General features: G+C 42.3%; 1 protein-coding gene across 1 annotated transcript; it reads left to right on the top strand.

Moving 5' to 3' along the window:
* The first annotated feature begins 1,012 nt into the window (after positions 1-1,012).
* NPTX2 (neuronal pentraxin 2) lies at positions 1,013-12,184 on the top strand. Its single transcript, XM_074919532.1, has 5 exons — positions 1,013-1,596; positions 3,048-3,264; positions 6,738-6,982; positions 8,434-8,613; positions 10,551-12,184. The coding sequence occupies exons 1-5, from the start codon at positions 1,144-1,146 to the stop codon at positions 10,776-10,778; spliced, it is 1,323 nt and encodes a 440-aa protein (XP_074775633.1). The 5' UTR covers positions 1,013-1,143; the 3' UTR covers positions 10,779-12,184.
* Positions 12,185-21,340: the final 9,156 nt, after the last annotated feature.

Below are 21,340 nucleotides of genomic sequence, written 5' to 3'. Positions count from 1 at the left end.
TATAAGCTTTCTGTTGAAAGGTTTTAGAGTCCTAAGAGCAGCCTCTGCTGATGCATAAGGAAATTGTTCCTTTATTTTTCCAGTAGAGGTAACAGTTTTCATTGCATATCCATAAGAAGTTTGCAAGAACTGTCAGCTGATGTTTGTATGGCCCTTGGAAAAATACACAAGACTTCATGGATTATAAATTTATTGTGCTCAGCATTAATACTACTGGATATCACAAACAATATAGCTAAAACCATAATGGTCTCCGGGACCAACAGTAGTCTCGTGGTACTCTACAAAAATTTCTGAAGCTTCTTCTTAAAATGTCCCTGTCGTCGTGTTCCGTCCCCCGTCCCCCCCCCCCCCCCAAATTTGGACGCTGGTCTGTAACTTGCACCGTGTCTCGTTTTCCTGAGGGCAATGTCTTTTGGTCAAAGAGCACCAGGCCCGCGGCCTGCCGGGCTGCGGGAGCGTAGCGGGATGGTCCAGAGCCGGTGGGTGCCCTGTGTCACATCGGGGTGCGGTGCCCAGTTTTGCCCCCCCCCGCCGCCCCAATACGAGGAAGACCCCGACAAGCCGGAGCGAACCAGGCAGCGGAGGTCAGCGGGGTTCGGCGGGCGGGCGGCCGCGGGGCAGCGGGTGTCGGCTGCAGCCCCAGAGGTCCGGGCCGGACCCAGGGCCGGGCTTTTCCGCGCCACAGGCACCGGCTGCCCGGGGAGGCCGCGCAGCTCCGGCCCTGGCGCCTCCGGGCCCCCGGCCGCACGGCGGGCCGAGGCCGCTTCAGGATGTCCCGGAGACCTGCCGGGCTGCCCTCGGGGCCGCATCACCCGCCTCCGCCCGGCGCTGCCCGCGGCCGGTCCCGGTCCCGATCCCCCCCGCCCGCCTTCAGCCCCCGGCACCGCGCGGCGTCAGCGCCGGCCGCAGCCAATCAGCGCGCGCGGCGCGAGCCGGCCGCCCCGCCCCCACGCGCCCGCCCTGCCGATAAAAGCCGCGGGCCGGGGGCCGGCGCGCGAGCGGCGCGGGAAGTGCGAGGGGACGGCCCCGGGCGGGACGGGACGGGGCGGCGGGACCGGCCCCTCTCAGCGCGGCGGCGGCTCCGTCCCCGCCCCGGCGTCCCCCTCGCCCCAGCCGTCGCCCCGCTCGCCGCCAGCCGGGATGTTGCCCGTGGTCGCCGGGCTCCTGCTCGCCGTAGCCGCGGGCGGTCGGGGGGCGGCGGCGGGGGACCAGGAGAGCCCGCCGGGGAGCCGCTTCGTCTGCACCTCGCTGCCGCTGGACGCCGCCGGCGCGGGCTGCCCGCTGCCCCCGGTGCCCATGCAGGGCGGCGCGCTGGCCCCCGAGGAGGAGCTGAAAGCCACGGTGCTGCAGCTGCGGGAGACCGTCCTGCAGCAGAAGGAGACCATCGGGAGCCAGCGGGAGGCCATCCGGGAGCTCACCGGCAAGCTGAGCCGCTGCGAGGGCGCCGACGGCAGGTCCGCCACGGGGACGTGGAAAAAGGAGCTGGGCAAGGGCAAGGACACTATGGGCGACCTGCCGCGGGACCCGGCGCAGGTCATCGACCAGCTGAGCCGCACCATGCAGACCCTGAAGGACCGGCTGGAGAGCCTGGAGGTAGGGCCGGGGCGTGGGGTGGGCCAGGCTCCCTACCCGCCCTCCTGGAAACTTGGAACGACTTAACGTGTAACGGGGGCTTTGGACACAACTTAGTCTTTACGGAGATAAATCCAACCCGAGCCCTGGGAGTGAGTTGCTTGGTTGGCTTGTCTTGTTCTCGTGATTATTTATCTGTTTGCTTTTATGCTAAAAAACCCTGATGAGCTTCTCTGAATGTATTCTCCCACTGCGTGGGGGAAGATAGTGGTTTTCCTGCTTGTCGCCAGCTTAGTCTCCGTATTAATATGTTTAAATCTCTCTAGGAATGTGACTTCATGGGGTTTGAGGTATAAAGCTGACGTCTTGGGCAGTAAGTCCTTGGCATATGGTGCTGAAATGTGGTAACGATGAGATTGTGTTGGGCAGTTTGTGAAGCTAAGATGATGTATTTAGAGCTGACGTAGAATAAACCGAACCTGATTCTCTATGCCTGCGAGTAAAAAGGGGATTTGGTCCGAGCCCACTGATAAGTGATTTCCATGAGCCTTTGGACAGTGCCCATGGTTGAGTGGCACTCATGGAAATATTTTTATAGAGCGTATTCCCACAGGAATCATGCTGGATGTTGTTTTGTTTTCCACACCCTGAGAGCTACATGCACGTCCTCCTGCTGTCCTCTGGTCAGTGATGATGTGAGGATGGCGAGTAGCTCCTTAAAGGTTATTCTGTGAGGTCTAAACACTCTGGACTATTTTTCAAGTACAGTTTGGAATGATCTAGTAGTGTAACATCCTTCTATTACTGTTGCCGTCTTTTTGAATAATTTTCTTAGGATTGTAGAAAAGAAACTCCATTAGGATATTATAGTAGGTGGAACTGTTGGGGTTTTAGTATCCTTAAAGATACTATATTTGAGAGAGTGGGGGCCTTTTTTTTTCTTCCAGTTTAAATAAAAATACTTTCATTGGCTGATACTTACAGTTGAGCTAAAGAACATCTACTTCCTTATCTACAAATCAAAACTGAGGAAACTTTTGTTTGGTAAATTTGCTTTTGGACTAGCTTAATTTTCTATTTAAAAAGAGATAATAGTTTTTCTATTTACTTACACTGGCAATGTCATTTGTAGTAAGTAAAGCAAAAATTGACTAATGTGCAACATGTACCCATACTAATGGAAGGGCATCAGACCTGGCTCCCTACATTTATTGTATTCAACTTAAATGTATGAAGATTCCTTCATACAAAACACTGAAGCCTCTAACAAAAGCACCCTTTTGTTTCAGGACATGTTTAGCTACAGTGTTGATAGAAGCACTGGACATGACAAGCACTAAAAACAAATGCCTCTTTTGTACTTGCTGGAGAACTCGGTGATCTTGCATTCTACTATTTGAATCTGGAGCAATCCACATTTCACGGATTGTGTTGTAGAAATGACAGGTTTTTTCTTTTCATTTTCCCTAAAGCACCAACTCCGAGCCAACGTCTCGTATGCAGCACTGCCTAGTGACCTTCGAGAGATGCTTCAACGGAGGCTTGGAGACCTGGAACGCCAACTCCTGAGCAAAGTGGCTGAGCTTGAGGATGAAAAGTCTTTGCTTCATAACGAGACGTCGGCCCATCGGCAGAAGACAGAGACTGCCTTGAATGCATTGCTAGAAAGAGTGTCTGAATTAGAAAAAGGTAATCTGCACAGAATCTAAATGCTACCCTACGCTGATTAATTTTGTTTGTCTTCCTTCTAGTGCAGTAGTCTAAATGTGTGTCCAGAGGGAAAGACAGTTAAGGTACTGGGCTAAATAATAGGTGACAGTGCCAATACTTGGATTCCCTTTTTCCTTTTGTCACAGCCTTCCTGCTTGACAGGCTTCTGCATGGCTCTGTCTTGCTGTCTCTTAATTTGGCATATGTGGGTGGTTAGGATGAAGCTCTTGGAGTTTGTGGGATGGAAAGATCTATAAGGAGGCAAACAGAATTAGGAACAAGTATGACATTGGTGTCAGGTAAATGCCTAGATAATGTCAGGTATGCATCTGAGAAGAGCTGCCTTTCTTTGGACTGAAAATCATATGGGCTAAATTTAATGAGCACAGCTGCCTCTGGTGTAATGAATGGTATTTTATACCAAAACCATTTCCTGCTGCTTTGGAAGTATTGCTGGTGGTCTTTCCTTTGGTTCTGGTTATAACTTTGGGTAAGTGCAGATACTTGAATTGTGTCCTGTCCCAAGTGTATAGCCTTCAGAGTTTACAGTGTATTAGACATGGTGCCACTGGGGGACACTCTCTTTATCCTAGTCATTTATTCAGATACTTAGATTAATTATTAGAGATCTCTCTGCTTGAGTAGAGTCTGTTTATTTGAATTTCAAATGCCCATGGAAGTGAGCTAAAGAACAGAACTATTTATTGACTATGTACACCTACAGAGTGAACTGTGTAGGGCTAGAGTAGCAGTGAATATCACTGCCCAGTCTTTAAATGATTTTCCAAGGTGAATAGGCTCTCTGCTTAAAAGCAGTTTAATGGACATGCTTTCAAAATGGTGCAAACATACGCATCTCATGAATTTTAAAATACAGGCTAATGGATCCATTTGTGTAATATTTTATTTTTTTCATTTACAAAGTGTGAAGGAAGAGTAAAGGGAAGAAGAAAGAAGAGATCTTCTGCTGGCTCTGTCCTTTAGTATTTCATGAGAGCCAAGATAAAGCCTAAACTGCAACTAAAGTTCTGGAGCATTAGTGGCCTGTTAATGTCTTCTGTGGCAAATATTGCTAGTCCTTGTCTCTGAAAGATGTGACTCATATCAGCAAGCCATCAGAAAGAAAAGGGGAATGGTGGGAGAAGAATGTGTAATTTACTTAGGTTAAAAATAGCCCGTTCCCACCTTTTTTGTGTGTGTGGGGAGAGAGGACTGTCTTAAGTCTCCAGGAAAGTGAAGAATTTGGGCCAGGAACCAAGACACAGATGCTCTTTTAGTTGTGTAATTTGTTCTCTATTACAGTGCAGCTTAACTGTTCTATGCCTTTGGTTACTCTTGTCACATCAAAGTGAGGGTAATAATGATCTGAGGACTTGGTGATTTTGTAGATTAAATACAGACAATACTTGAAGTGATCTGACCTCTTTTGAAAATAGTATTTCTATTGTGCTTTTATTTTAAATGCCATATTGTTTAGCATCTTCCTGACAGCTACCTAGAGTGTCATAAGCTCCTTGTTTTCCTGAGACTAAATGAATGGAGGAAAAAAAACTTTATAATGTGACACTATGAACTTTGGATTTTTTTTTTCTCTGTAGTTGTTACAGCTGTCCTTAGTTACCAATGGGGCAGAAGGGTTTGAAGTTTGTACAACTGTTGTGATTGCCAAAGTCTTCTGCTAATTCCTTCACTCGTTGTCTCTATTGACAGCAGTAGATGATGCATTAAAAAGCAGGACTGGGTAGAGGAATGACTCTGCAACTAATAGTGCCTGGATCTTAATGTGATACCTGCTTTGGAGATGTGAACAGGTCACTTGCTATGTCTACATCTATTTTCTCTGTCTCTAAAAGAGAATAATGGTATTTCTTGTCCCTTTTGTCTAAAAAGAGTTCAGATTCTTTAGGAAAAGGATTATTTTATCTGTGTATGTGCCCATTGCCCAGGGCAAGAGGTTCTTGTTATCATTTGTTGTGGATGATTTCAAGTCATAACAACAAACTGAAAAATATAAAAAAGATTTTTTTTTGTTGTTCTTTTCCAGCATGTTACTGCTTCCTTAAGCACCTTCACAGGGTGAATAATGCTCTTAATGGAGTATGTTTCTTTTTTTTGTATGTGAGATTGGTTGTGCTAGACTGGTAGAGGTTGCTCAACATTAGCCTTAAGACCCTGGGGTTTTTTTGCTTAGAATTTAGAATATTTCAGGTTTTGGTCTGTAAGTTCCTCAAGATAGATGCAAAGCATCACACAAGCATTTTCTTCTTCCACCCCCTCGTTTTGTGAAAAATGCAGTCAAAACACTTTGCTTCTGAGAATGGGAACTGAGGGAATGCCAATGGTTTAAAAATTACATATGAGAATTGTGGCAACCTTTTGTGACAGCAGCTCTTCATTTGGATTGGAGTGTGAATTTTGGCAGGGGGATTGAATTTGTTTGAGGAATGTGAGTAACGGAAATGAGTGGGACTCAGAACAGGTTGCTAAAAGGTTGAGGGTGACACTACTACAGAACTGTGGGGTTTCATTTTGTGGCACAGTGTGGGATCTCTCTTCTTAATATTTAGTTCTAGAAAATTACTTGTAAGCAGATATCAGAAGTATACACAAACTATGTAATACAGAGTATTGCAACTTTAGAAACTTTTGGTCTTAATAGTTCTCAATTTCATAAACATCTCTGGAGTATCTCACTGGTTTTATCACATGTTTTAGAAAAAGCTAAATAATTTCTGCTTTTATATCAAACCAAATGTCTAATGTTTTCATAGTTCATAACTCTATATTGCATTTTTCTTCAGGTCACTTTGAGCTTCAGCTTCATGTTTTTGTTCAGATCTCCTCCTGATTTGTCTGTGGGACAGAAACCAGTTCTACTGAATTTAACTCTGCTTTCTGGAATATGTCATAATTTTCTTATTTCAGAGTGGCCACACAAAATGAGCATCAACCTGTTTCTCAGCCTGGTATCTGTAAAATGGAGATGCTGGAGATAGCTCTGTGCGTAGCAGTAGTAGGAAAAAAATACTGGTTTTAAAGCACTGTGCTTTAATAATGAACATGCCAGAGAATCCATGTTTAGCAACAGTAAATATCTTTTAAAACAGTTTGAATTGTTTGAAATACTCAGGCCTCCAGCCATGAACTAAGCAATGAAGAAAGAAAATACTTATCAGCCTCTCATTAGTTGTCTGGTATCTAGTCTTTTGCTCTAAATGAGCAGAAAAAATAAACTAAGTAATTAGCACGATGTGTATACGATCTAGTTGTATTTTTCTGTGCTGCAAAATCAACATTCAGCAATACCACTTCAATATTTTTTGGTGTGTACTTCTCTAAAGTGATTAAAATTCCAGAGATTCTCAGTATCAATTATATTGTTTCTTAACCTGAATTGCAAATCGGTTGTTTTGTTTAATGTTAAGGGTTTTTCTTCCTCAATGTAATTCTAGGTAACAGTGCATTTAAGTCACCTGACGAATTCAAAGTCTCTCTTCCTCTTCGCACAAACTACTTATATGGGAAGATCAAGAAGACTCTGCCAGAGCTGTATGCTTTTACTGTATGCTTGTGGTTGAGATCAAGTGCTTCTCCTGGAATTGGTACTCCGTTCTCATATGCTGTTCCTGGGCAGGCTAATGAAATTGTCCTCATAGAATGGGGGAATAATCCAATAGAACTGCTAATTAATGATAAGGTGAGAATCCACTAACTTGTTTTTATTGTCTACGTAATCAAGATAAGGCCTGAACTCTTGTTACCTCTGTAGTAAGTCTTCCATTCTCTCTGAGAGAAGCCAGCTCTGGCCCTTTGAGATGTTGGTGTCTACTGGTCTGTTGTCCATCTGTTTGTTGCAAGTTCATAAAAGTACTCAAAACAAAGTCAAATGGTACATGTATTTTTGTGTTGAAACAAAGCAGCATGACACCTAGATGTGCACACACTTATGCATGTCCTTGGAATTTACAAGGAGATCTTGGCTTCTTGCTGTTTTATGAAACAGAAGCAGTATTTGAAGCCATGCTATTGCAAAACCTGTGAGATCTAAGCCAGTTGCAGTGTTTCTATCTTTCTAATCCTAGAAGTTCAGATGGGTTAAAATTAATTTTGCAGAAAACGGAGAGCAAAAGGCATGTAATTGAGGCTGGTTTTGTTGTGCATAGTGACTGAACATCAGTTTAAATACCATTTTTTCAGACTTCAGATACAAACAGTAACAATTGTGTCAGTACTTCATACCCACTGATGGTTTCTGACAAGCTTCAGAATGAACCTTGAGGAAAACAAAACCCATTGAAACCTGGCATTAAAATAGATTATAAATGCTTCCTTTCTCCTCACCTTCAGCTAGGTTTCCTAGTAACTCACTGCTCTCTGAGGAATTTGGTGTTTACAGATCTACAACACAACTTGGGTGGTTCAATCATGTGGCTAGTTAAGGACTTTTAACAGTCCTATCATGCTCCCAAATCAATAAAAGTGGGAAGCTGATTATTTTTAATGTTTTGTGAAAGAGAAGGAAACTTGAGTCTGCTTATCTTTAGCAATAACTTTTTCTCTTCAATATTATGTCAGTACTATTAATATTCTATAAGGCTTTTCTTTCTCCCACATCACAGCTGCTCCATAGCCCACTGCATTTGTGTCTTTATGTTGACTTGAGTAAGTTTACAGATCAAATTCCTAAAGGAGCATAATTCTTCCTTTTTTGGAGCCCTATGTAAAAGTTTTCCACAAGTTTTACTAGAAGCATCAGATCCATTTGTCAGAGTTGTTACTGCAAATGGTGCCCAGATTTTAAGAGAAACTTAACATGAGCCCTGGATGGAAAGTTAGGACTAAATGCTGAGACTTAAACAACAAATGCCACAGATCAGTATGCAGGATCAGTGCACTGATAGCAGCTTAGACTCTGGTACTTGTGTCACTTGATTCTAGATGAAGCAAAGGCTCACATAGAGGATAAAAAGCATGACTGTATTCCTGAATACAGGAGAGCTGGGACAAAGTAGAAAAATGTAGACTAATTTCTGCTGCTGAAATTTTTGCTTCTGGGGACGGTGTAAATACTGTCCCTTTTAAACTGTTGTACTTGAACTGGTAGACTTGGGTTTGCAATGTGCGTTATTCTTTTTTTTTTTTTTGTAGGTTGCCCAGCTCCCTCTCTTCATCAGTGACGGAAAATGGCATCACATCTGTATAACATGGACAACCAGAGATGGAATGTGGGAGGCTTTTCAGGATGGAGAGAAGCTTGGCACTGGGGAGAATCTTGCTCCTTGGCACCCAATTAAACCTGGAGGTGTCTTGATCCTGGGTCAGGAACAGGTGAGTGAATGACAGTGTGTTCCAGGGTTTTTTAAAAAAAAAAAAAATCTAAATGCCCCAAACAAATAACAGCTGTAAGAAAATTTCTTTGTTAAATGCTTGGTCCTGTTGCATACACAGTATCAGAAAGACTAAAACAAAGCAACAAATACTTAATGCAATCACACATTTGTATATTTTGTTTCATTTATTAAATATTCAGAATATTCATGTTGCAGCTATTCCTATTCCCACTCTTAATGCTACAGTGTGCTTTGTCAGTGATGTGAATAATGCCTTAAATTAAAGCCTTTGAGCTAGATTGCTGGTAACTAGCCATGTGGCCACTGGAGTTACAGAAAAGGACAGAATTGGCCAGTGCTGTTGTATGAGCTGTCAAAAAGGAGCTTGCTGAAAGCAAACTGACTATAATTGCTTTGATTCATTCTAATTAGTTTTTTTTACCTGAAGCCAAGTTCACTGTCTCCCTTAACAGTGTACTGGGTTTCTCTGTTCCTTTCCTCTTTATCCCAAGAGGTGCAAGATGTTAGTCCTTGAGCCCCAGAACAGACCAAGGAGTGTGGTGTCTGGGGGTGAGGGAACCAACAACTGTGGGCACTGGAATGCTTGTGGGTATATCAGGGTCTCTTATAATTTGGCCCGCTATGGAGAACTACCTCCAGACTCAATTCTGCAGCTTTTCAGGTATGCAACATATTTTTAGAATAGTGGAGTCTGTCATTCATTCGGAGTTGGATGTCTGCTTTAAAGATGAGTCTGAAGTCAAAGGGACAAACTCTGAATCAGACATTTGGTTTCTCATTAAAGATGTAGGTAAATAACTCTCCTACTGCAAATGCTATAATAATAAAGTTTGAATACTGGTACTTCCAACAGAAGGCATTCATGAGATTAAGGATAAGTCCTTTCTGAATATTGAAAAAAAAAAACCAAAAAACCCAAACACAAAAACCCCAAAGGATTTTGAATCTTGCTCTTCTAGTTGACATCTCATTAAGCTATTGCCTATGAATTGTGTGGCTTATCGTCACATTTTTTTCTCTACCTGCTCTTTGTATGGTTATACTAAAAAAAAAAAAAAATTTGTAATGAGGAAATAGCCTTTCTCCAGGATTCCCAGGTTCACAATGGGGCAATTAAAAATTAGTTTTGTCCCGACACTGATTTGAGCAGATACTTTATCTGTCACATAAATGACAGAATGGTGAATTTAGAATCCTAATACGCTCTGCATAGCAGATGCTCCAGCTCACTGTTAAGTGACTGGAAGGTTTTCTGTAACTCTTTCACGCCATTTGCCTGTACTGTGCCTGGTTCTATCCTGTGCTATCAGTGTCATGTTAGTGTGCCCGCACAAAATGTGTGATTGCTGTCCTTGAGTAATGGACGGAGAAAGCAAATACTTCTAGGCTTATGCTATAGTGGTTTGAGTTAGTCATTTGGTACAACCAGAAGAAGCCTGTGTATTTGGATCTGAAGATCACATCTTACAGGCCCTGCAGGTTATTGGTCAAAGACTGCAGTACAGTATAATCTATAGCCATAAAGCTTTTGGAGTAATCTTACACATCTCTGTGGTTCTTGCTGAAGATGTCCTGTGCCAGGCTTGCAAAACGGCTCCTAAAGTAGCCTCAGTATGTAAAGCTGCCTTCCTGCTCTAGTGCTTGGGGCAGGGTTAGTTATGTATGGCCTTTGTGATGGTACACAGTCACTGCTGTTTGCTTTGAATTGTTTTGACACATTTCAGATTGGGGCTTTTAACTGTTACACAGAACATCTTGCTCAAGGTAGCCCTTCTAGAAACGTGAAGTTGTTTGTCTCTGACCTAGCTCTGTACCTCCTTCTATCAGTGTGGCTGGGGGGGAGGGTCTTCAAGTTTGAAGAAAAAAATGCTGCAATAACCTTCCCATCTAATCCTAACTCTTGTGTGCCTAAAGGACACAGTAGGAGGAAGATTTGATGCAACTCAAGCCTTCGTTGGGGAGATGAGCCAGTTCAATATATGGGACAGGGTCTTAAAAGCTGAAGACATCATGAATATTGCTAACTGCTCTACCAACATGCCTGGCAACATCATACCCTGGGTTGATAACAACGTTGATGTGTTTGGAGGTGCTACTAAATGGCCTGTGGAGACATGTGAAGAGCGTCTGCTAGATTTATAGCTGCAATCACTTCCCATTCAAGTGCCCCCTTTAGTAGGACAATATTCTGTGCAATCTAAAGCACTTACTTTTCTCTCTGCCCTTCCCCAATCTTAACTCCTTAAAAGAATAAAAAAAAAATTAGTAAACTGCCTTGGTGCAAAGATAGCTGCTAGTTTGGGGCATTGAGCCTGACAATGAAAAGAAGCACTTCTTGGCTAGAGCAGCCCTTGCTTTCTTATGGCCTGATCCAAAAATATGCTTTGGCCTACAGCAGCCTGTTGGTTAGGCCCGAGTTCAGTACATCAGCACTTCTGGCAGGGAGGGGGAACAGCTGTGCACATGTTAACTATAGGTCTCCTTTTGATCATGTGCAGTGCTGACAAAGCACTAAGATTAACAGGCTAAATGTGAATCTTTCCTTCCAGTCTATCATCTCCCCTTTGAATTGAAGCCATTCTTTTTTAACCCTTTTAAAAGAAATCTGTTAATCCTTACACTACAGTGGTTATGGTGCAACAATGGGTAGAACAGAACAGCCACTGTCTGAGTGCAAGGGTCTTGCTTTTTAATTTGCAATTAGAAAGCCTTATTTTATTGTAAGGAGGCAATGTATTTGAGCCATGCTATTGTAGTTCAATTTGAAGAAAGGGGATTGTGTAATAAGCATAGCTCCACTGAAATAGAGATGTTCCAGGTAAGGTTCTGTCCTAAAGCCTGTCTTTTGCTAGCCAGGATCCCAGCGTAGGTGGATGGATGAAAGACTGTATTTGTATTTTCTGTAGGCTGAATGTACTGAATTCGTAGTGACCTGGCTTGTAAACTTTTCTCTATTGTTTCTCTTGCTTTAGTCAATGTCTTTTTTTTTTTAAATATACAAGCTGTGATTAAGTGAATTTCCATTTTGTTTTGCTTTGAAAGGCCTTTTTATGAGCAAGTGCCAAAGTTCAGTTTCTGCTTGCTGAGAATAGCTATATATTTTTCCAGCATAAGTCTTCTGCACTGTTTTCTATGTTATAATGGTCCTATGTAATATGAAAATGTGCTGGTTTTTTCAATTCTTGTTGACTGTCTCTTCTGTAAGCACTGGGCTGACTACTATATTTTTTTATTATTTTCTCTTGATATTTTGCACACAATGTTGCAATGTTTCCTTGGCATTGATGTGACTACTTGGTTCGTGGCTCGCAGATAGCAAATGCACTGTACTGGGAAAGAGTTAATACTTTTGTTATTTAAAAGAAAAAGGATTTAAAGAGGGGGGAGGGGGAATTTATAAAGCTAAATATCATATTTTATTTTTCATATGTTTGAATTGTAAGAATAATATGGTGACAGTCCCATTTGTAGGATAAAGTTACACATTTCCATTAATATGTAGTATGCTGTTCTTAAAAGAAAATTCTTATAATGAACTTTTAATTAAAATGCACTGTAAAATGAGTCTTTTAATTCCTTTATAGTTGCACAAGACACTGAATCTTGTTTTTCATGGCTGCTAGGAGTTCAGCTACTGTCTCTCTAGACTGAGAGAAGTACAGTCCTGTAAGAAGTTATCTTTATTCCCTAATGTCTTAAATCACAATCTTCTACCATGAGGGGCTTTGGTCTGTGTGTAACCTTAACTGGGAAGAGGGTCCCTGCATTTGGATGTGGTGGAGTGTCTGAAGATCTCCTTGGTGCTGGTCTATGGCAGGGCCTGGGGTATGGCTGTTTAATGGGAGTGGGATGGGACACAGAACATATGTTCATAGTTATTTTTTTCACTTGTGAGAAACTGAAAGCTTATGAGCCCTTCTGGGTGAAAGTAGTAGTAGGTGATTTAAGTATCCCAAACCAGGGTGAAAAGAACTGTTCAGCAATGGAAGAACCAGTTGAAATGTGATAGCAGAGGCACTACACCTCTGCAAGTTGAAAAGTGCAGCATCCATGGAGTCTGACAGTAAACCATGTGCTCTGCTTGGTGAACTAACAAGTTGATAGTGCTCTCTGTAATAAAACAGCCAGCTGGGACAGAAGTGTTTATCCAGCTCTGACATCCTCCTCTGGCCAGGAAGAGTTTGATGTTTCTGTGAAACAGCACACAATGTGATATCAGATGTTCCTATTCTGATGTGTCTTAAAGCAGACACTGCCCCTCTGACCCACAACAGTACTTTCCCTATTCCAGGGAAAAAAATCCCCCACAAACCAAAAAGCCCTCACTATCCAAGAATCTGTGTCCTAAGAGCGGAGAAGTGCAAAATTCTCACCTCATGTGGGCTGGAGACCAACAGAGGTATCAGCCCTCCAGTCAATTCACTCTATCAGCTTTTTTCAAAATGAACTGAAGGAACTGAAGTCTAGGTGTCTGTGCTGCACTCTGCTCTTTCAGGAAATAGTTTTTGCATATTTCACTCTGTTCTTAACAGGTGCAAGGGTGAAGCTGTCTCAGACCCATTCCCCAATGCCTGGGAGCCATCTATCATTTTAAACACTAAGTATTTGGCTTCATTTATTTGTTCATTTACACTTTGGCCATGTTGATCTTTTATTTAGAGTTATTTAAACACGGTGTCAATCTTAGGTCTGTCTTTAGCACTGACTTTAACAATAAACACCAGAGTAAGAATCCCCACCTACATGGGGAGGTGTTTGTGGGTGCGGGCTGTAATCCCTTTGTTTTGTGCACAGTGGGGACACCTGGTCTGGAGCTGTGAGGCTGGTCTGCTGCGTGGTTGGCTGCTTTTTTCTTTGGGTGCTGCTCAGGCTCTGTGAGGGGGAAGTGTGGCAGAAGTTCTTTTCACTGTGGAAATCAATACTAAAAGTTGTTTTTTTTCTAAGGTATGTCAAGGTGCTCAGATGAGAGGGTGTTTGGGGACGTTCATCCTGTTGTAACCTGACCTAGAGCTGGGGTGAATCTTTTCTTCTAAACAACTTAGTTCTCTGTTTCTGGGTTTGTTTTTTGCTGATTACATAACCAAGATGCTAGGGATTTGGGGGGAGGGGTTTGGGTGGGTTTTTTTAGACACCAAATCTTTAGTAAAAGCCAAAGGTAAGGAATACATATTCTGTTGAAAAGGTGGTGGTTTTATTCTTTACTCTCTCTCTCTCTCTATATATATATATACTTCTTTCTTTCATGCAATAGTACCTTTTCCATTAAAAAGAAAAGATGTGTATTGATTTTTGTACCTTTATCTTGTGATGAAAAGCTACGGCTGTTATTCTCCTGCTCCACATTCTGGGAGTCACATGTTTTATGTGCATATATAAGCAGATGGCAAAACAGGAGTAAATATTACCATATTCCAGCATCTATACTGTTTATGGAGCGTGGAAGTGACAAGACAACCTTCAGTTCCCAAACTGCTCTGAATACACAGAAGTAATAACTTATGGAAAGCTGACTGACAGCTACAGCACTTGGAACATGCAGTAATGCAGATTTCTAGAAAATCTGTCTGTTTAAAAACAGACAGAGCTAGGACTCCTAAAAGCGGTATCAGTGATCCTAACAAGTCAGCCAGCCTCCTGGGAGCTGTGAACTGGCTAGGTCCCCAGATGACTTCTTGGGTGTGAGGACTGTTCAGTCAGCTTCTGTGTTGCACTGTTCTGTTTGTATATATTTAATGCATTTAATGGCTGTTGAGCAACAAGGGATCTAGCATTTGGTATGTTTAAATCCAGATTATATTTCTTCAAGGTCAAGGTTTTTTTACTAACTTGCTGGCCATTAGAAACTTTAGATCATATCATATGTTTGGTATTTGCTTGAAGGCTTTAGCTACACCCTCACTGTTTTAACTAGAGCTGGGAGTTGCCGAGGGGAGGATCACTTCTGTGCCTCTGGGATCCCGTCGTCAGAGGGAGACTGACTCTGTCTTGCAGGTGACTTTCTGCTGGGTGGTGTTTGCTTGTTGAACTGTTTAGGTCTCATAAATGCAAGAAAGACCACAGAAATTCTTTTTAGTAAAGCTCTATCCTCATTTTTATACACACTTCCTCTGTGTTTGAATACGTGAGACTGCCAAGGAGAAGCTGATTCTGTTTTGCTCCAGAGAGCTGGTTTCCCTCAGGACTTTCTTGAAGGTGAAAGGCAGGCCAGTAGCAAAGCTGATGCTTTGTATTTGGTGTTTAAAGCTGTCTCTTTTTCAATCAAGATAACTGTTGTTCTAAAAAACCCCTTATTTCTTCTCTGCTACCTTTTTCTGTGTATGAGGATTCTTCATCCAGCTGATTTCAGTTACTCAGGTTGGGAGGAAAGATCTGCTGTATCATACTTGTGGGGACCCAAATCTTGCTAGGAGTGCCAATACATGAGCAGATGGCCTGGCTGAAGCTTTTACCACAGATGATGTCCTCTTGATGCCACTGTAGGAATATGAGGCTGAGCACAGCAAGGACCCTGCTGATGGAGAGGGTCAGGTACCATCAAACTCACTGCAGAAATGAAATGAAAGGTCTCTTGGTAGCCAGGGAATCTGGGAGTTTTGCAGATATCTTTCACCAAAATCTGGGGGTGCCTTTGTGTGTGTGTGCACAGAGAAAAAGCTGGACCTTGATAATGTTCATGGTTTAGCTGTGAAGCTTAAATAATGCATGAGTTTCACAGAGCTAAAAATCTCCTGGAAAGAATGGAATTAATTGCACCCCTGGCTATAGCTGTTTCTAAAAGGCTGCACTTAGAAAAGTATAAATTTGCACAAGGAGTTCAAAGGTCTGTTTCTTTCTCTAAAGGAGGGCTGGGCTGATTTTTTTGGCAAAGCTTCAAATACAGAAGCTCCCTGATGGCTTGATGCCACTGAGAGAAGTAGTTTTATTTATTAAAGATGCTTTGGCGTTTCACCTGAGGTGGTTCCCAGCACGTGTCTGTCCAAGCAGTTTTGCTCCTGGCTGTGCTGTTCCCGGGTGCTCCCGCCATGTGAAGGATGCCGAGCAGTCTCCTCTGCGGTACCCACTTGTTCCCGTGCTACCGGTCAGCTTGTACTGTATCACAGGGAGCAGAGCTTACTTCACAAAGGGCTGTCTCGAGCGCCTGTGGCACGTTGTGTGCTTTTCTTCTGTGCTAAAAGATGTCTGCAAGAGTTTTGCCCTGGTTTTTAGATCACGAAGCTGTTCCCATGAGCAGTTCTGGAGTGCTCATTAAGAATAAGGATTCAGAAAGTGAACTGAATGACTATTTCTTAGGAGGGTTTAGGTGGTTTTTAAGGTACTAGATGCTTTTTTACATTATATCTTTCAAAACACTTAAACCAGCTTAGGAGTAACTTAAGATCCCTATGCTACTGCAACAGAGTTGGTCACCTAGGCTTATCTCCACAACAGAAGATTGCTCTCCTAACCTCACCAGACAAAATCCGACCTATTTTAAAGGGCAACCTTATGTGTTAAAAAGAGTATGCTAAAACCGCCTGGTGGTTTATAACTTCCCCCTTTTTTAGAAATTATAATTGGTGTTCACTGATGATACACAGTAGGAAGCCTGCCATGCCATCATGCTGTGATCCCAGCCATAGCTATTTTTTTTCTGCAACAGCAAGCAATTTGTTTTCCTCCTGTTTCAGAGGGCAGAGAGCAGGCAGTTACCTCCTCTCTGGTGCAGAACTGGAAAGAGATTGTCCTCCTTCTATCTCTGCAACTGCAAAAGGATCTGGGAGAAATTATCTGCCCTGTCTCTTAATTTCATGTGAGAATTCCCTGCAGGAGATATTTGTGTCTGACAAAACAGGACAGACCTAGATTTGCTTTCCAGGGATGGTATAGCTCACAGGAATGTGCTGTGTTTTAGTCTAAGGTTTCTCTTTTTTTTCCTTTCTTTATGGCAAATTATAAATGGCTGATAAACACCTATAATAAAATACAGATGTGCCTTGGCAAATCATCCTTTTTTCCATTAAAGAAAGCTCTTTCTTACTGTGTGGAGAGTATATATCCTCCTAAGAGATCAAATTATTTATTGCAGTGCATTAATTAGCTTTTTCAAAGCTTCTAAGGTCTTGGAGCTACTTTCAGCTCCAGGGATAATTGCAGTAGGTAAATACCTCTCTGCATCAAGTATTATTTAATGTAACGGAAAAACAACTGTCAGTGTGTGCTTTGGTCTTCTGGCCTGTTGGGGGCTCTTCTTAAGTGGAAAACTAGCACCTGCAATGCTTTTACAAGGAAGTGATCAGAACTTGCTAGTTGGGTAACTATGTTGGCCACAGATACCCAGACAATTGAGGTGGTTTCCAGAGCTGGTTCGGTCTGCGCTGTCATCTTAGCTCTGAGGCTGTACTAGCACTTTTGCTCCCCCATTGTTACTTTCATTTGGGTCTCAGTAAACAGCAGATCTAATCACTCTCATGCTCATCAGCAGCTCCAGTACTTTTTCCAGTGGCTGTTCTGCTTTTTACCAAGATCCATGCTCAGTGTGTTCCACCTCTTGAATTTTAGTGTGTCTGTTCACAAGTATTTGGCATTGTTCAAATATGCTGCTATGGTTACTCAGCCACCACTGACTGCATAGGTCAGCTTGGAAGAGCTTTAAACAAAGTATTTGGGACAAAATGCAGCTCTCGCTTGTTAATTTAAGACCTAGCACATCAGTTTGTTCAAATTACATAGCAGATAATGTCTTTCTTTTTTCCCTGCACTTGGGATTTGGAAAAAACATAAGAAAAATACTGCCTTGACGTGAGTCCAAGCAACAACAGTGGCTATTGCTGAAAATAGATACCAGCCTATTTGTTCTGGGAATTGCCTGAAGGCCGGCGGGGCTTTGTGCGCACAAGTGGATGTAGGATGTACAAAACAGAGCAGCCTGTTGAAGAGTACAGGCTTCCTCAGCTGCGTCAGTGCAAATGAAGCACGGCTCCGCTGATGGGGACGGGGCTGAATGCAGATCTCCACCACAGCCTGACACCTGCACAAACTTCAAGGGCCAAATTTTACAACCTTTGGGAAGTGGGAGGGGCTGATATATGATTCTTAAACATCACGTTGCTGTCTGATGGTTTAGGGGTAAGGTGCTAGCTTCTCGTTTCTGGAGACCGAGGCTGGGATTTTCAAGTGATGAAGATACAGCATGCTGCAAGGATGACCTGTTGAGGGCAGTAGTCATGATTTTAATCTTCTAAACCTGATCAAATCTGTGAGCTGAATTAGCACTGGTGGTGTTTAGGTCCCAGAAATTTAGTGAGATCTGTTTTGTACTGCACCATGGGCAGAATTTGTATAAGGATCACTGTAAAATGACTTTGCAGACATGTGTAGTTATGCCCGCACTAGGCTATGCCCTTTAATGTCTTTCTGGTTACTTTACCCTGGAGAAATGAATATGACTGAATTTCCTCTTCTGATTACACCGAAGGCAAAATTTCCCTAGGCTTGAATGGGAGAAGAATAAGAAACTTTGAGACAAGTCTGAGCATGCTGGTATAAATGGTAAAAATGAAACAAAAAAATCTGGTGTGACTTTGAAGCTATTTTTAAAAGCACGAGCTGGAGTGGGTTACTCTGAATCACTGGAGTTTATGTGCTTATTTTATTTTTTTAATTTTCACTCAGTAATTTTGAGGACACAGTGAGAAGATAAGTCTTTAGAGATGGGTTATATGTGTTAAAAGGGGGAATGCATTAGCATTTGCCAAGCACAATAAATATGACTGCTAGATGAGCAGGTCCCTTTTCTGATATGGCAAAGCTATCATATATAAGAACTTATATCAAACCATTTCAGAAGATAAGGTCATTGATTTATTGTTTTCATTAAAATATTAACTTTGCTTCCTTCCTTGATTGTTTCTGTGGGAAACTTCATGATGCTTGTCACAGTAAATCTTGGGGCAGCCTCTTTGGTGGGTGGGTTGTGTTGAAGATTTCTTTGTTTCCCCCCTGCACCAGCCCTTGGAGGCAAGTTCCCTGCAGCTGAGGGTGGGGACTAAAAGTAAAAATAATCCACCTTTATTGTAATAAGTAATAGAATCCTACTAACATCTCTTGGATTGCATTCTGGTTTTCCATTCAGTACTTGAATTCAAAGGCTGGTCATTCCTATCCTTGTTTTTCAGTTGAAGGATGTAAATTTCTATGGCATTTATTGAGCTGAGAAGGGCAGTTCTCTGTGTTGTTATTTTTCCCTGTTCATTGTAGCAGACTTTTTGCACTTGAAGGAGGACAGAGAGGAGGGTGAAATAGCATAAACCACTTAAGGGGAGAAGTGGAAGGAAAATGTGGCCATTGCAATATGTGTGGTGAGGGGAAACTTGTCTTTGAATTCAGCAGTAGAAGTTAGAAATAATGTCTGTTGTGATCACTGTAGATACAGAAAGAACCATCTTGCCCTCAGACTTTGCCTAAAGTCAAGTTTGTGTTTCAGGAGACTGGACTACATCAACTGGCTTCAGACATGCTCATTTTCATCCCACTGTCCTGTGGGGTGTGTATGAAATCCCTTTTCATTACCAGAAATACAGTAATTTCTTTTTCCACATGCAGCCAGAAGTACTCTAGAGCAGCTGAATTAAATGCCAAGGTGAAAACAGGTTGCTGTAGAAACCCGTGTCAGATTTGCAAATGGTTCTCGTGTGCTTCTGAGGCTATGTTAGCAATAAAGACTCTTCAGCTATTACTACTTTTTTAGTGGTATAGAGAAATGATTATTCATTACTAAAGACCAGCTGGAACTAGCAGAAGGTGTATGCTACAGTTTAGAAAGTTAGGAAACTGTATGATGGGCTGATCAGGAATCTACTAAAGCTTTGGGAACCATCCATCAGCTTTAATGGACTTTGGATCTAGCGCCCCTATTCACTGGAGTCTGTGCAATATGCAACATAATGTATCCCAGGTTTTTTTAACTTCCAGTAAGGGCTTGTTGATGTGGGGGAAAAAACTCTCTGGAAACTGTTCTATAGCACTGCCTTCTCCTTTCCCTCCTAAGCATAAAAGGCTGTTGGTGACAATTGTATATACGTTGTGCCTCTCAAAGAGCTGACAGACACAACTTGATTCTGAAACCTTGCTATGGCGCTTCCTCAGCATCCCTTTGATACCTTTGCATCTTCTTGGTTTAACAATGCTGTTATAATAGTGCATGGCACAAATCTAGTTACATGAGCTTTTTGTTATTTGACTGTGTTCTGAGCAGCATTTCAGACATTATTAAAACATTTCTGTATGCTTTTTTGGCTTTGGAAAATATAAATTCAAACCAAAAGCCCATAAATCTTTGCTTAAACAAATTATACCTCTAAGAACAGTCTACATGGATATTGTGTAACAAGGAGGGTGAATTCCAGATAGGACTTTGCAAATCCAGCTGAAGCAGAAAATCAAGACTGGTGGGAGATTTTTAGAGCACTTTGCTTTCTTCCTAGAAGAATCACTGTAGTATGTTGCACTATCAATGCTGAAATGACAACTGCAAATCGATTTAATTAAGAGCTACGCTAAAGGCATATTGTATTTTCTAATGCATACTTTAGCTCTGAAGATGTAAATGTTCCTGGCTCACTGAAGCTGTGTTGGCTTCACTGACTGAAACTTGCCTGTTGACAGTCTTGTCAGCTGAAAGCATTAGAAGAGAATGAAATTGCATTCTGGGCCTTGTCCCAGATGGGAATTGCTGTATTATTTTAAAGCCTCAAAAAGGATGGAAGTGTAACAGAACAACATGACCACAGTAAGATTTATTAGTGCTGCTTTCATCTTGGCTTTGGGCCATCCCCTGTCTGCAGAACTCCCATTGATGTCCCATCTGGATTTATGTAGAAATTGATGGTAGGGTAAAGCTCTCTGATCCTATCAGTTCACATTTACATCAGTTTCTGTTCTGGTTGTGCTATAAAGGGCTGGAAGCACCACTTGTTAAACTCTAATTAGCAGGCAAGCAGAGGAGAATGCAAGGTCAATTTGGCACTCATGGAATTTAAATTATTTTCTGAATTGGAAGGGTGGGAGAAAGAAATCAAAGCCCATGCCTCTGAGTTCAGCTGTGTTTCTGAAACATCTCCTTAAGTGATAAAAAATACTTGAATAGAGCCATTAAGCTCTGGTTTGCTCTATATTTTGCTGTCACAAATTTTGCAGACGTTGTACTTTAATGCATACAATTTGGGTTTGATGTCTGTCTTCCTCTAAAACACATTGAGGATGGGTAAAGGGAAACTTCATTGCGATTCTTGATTGCTTCCATTAGAGCAAGTGGGTGAAGTTTCCAAATCTCAGTGTAACATCTCCTTTGGATTTGAATGTTCAAAGGTTTTGTGCCTCTAAAAGACCTCAATACTTCCTCCTGGTACAAAAATGATGATAGTAGTGCCCATTTCTGCTTCTTCCTTCCCTTCCTATTTGAGCTAGATGTGTCATTACAGTCTTTAACCACAGCAGGTGGTAAGAACTTAAACTAGGAGGAAGCTACATGCAGACTAAAAGCAGGAAGGAGGAATTCAGTAAGAGTCCTTGAGCAGGACATGCTCAGGACATGGACATGCAGTCCACCTGAAACTGAGATTTTTGGCACAGGTCACAAAAGTCAGCTTCCAGACTGGAAGGATGTGTGTTTTGGGCATCCCGCAGAGAGCTGTATCCAGTATGTTTGCTGGCTGCTTTGCTCAGTC

Source organism: Athene noctua, chromosome 15 (genome assembly GCF_965140245.1).
Source record: "Athene noctua chromosome 15, bAthNoc1.hap1.1, whole genome shotgun sequence".
In the NCBI taxonomy this organism is placed as follows: Eukaryota; Metazoa; Chordata; class Aves; order Strigiformes; family Strigidae; genus Athene; species Athene noctua.
This window is presented reverse-complemented; position numbering and strand designations above follow the sequence as displayed.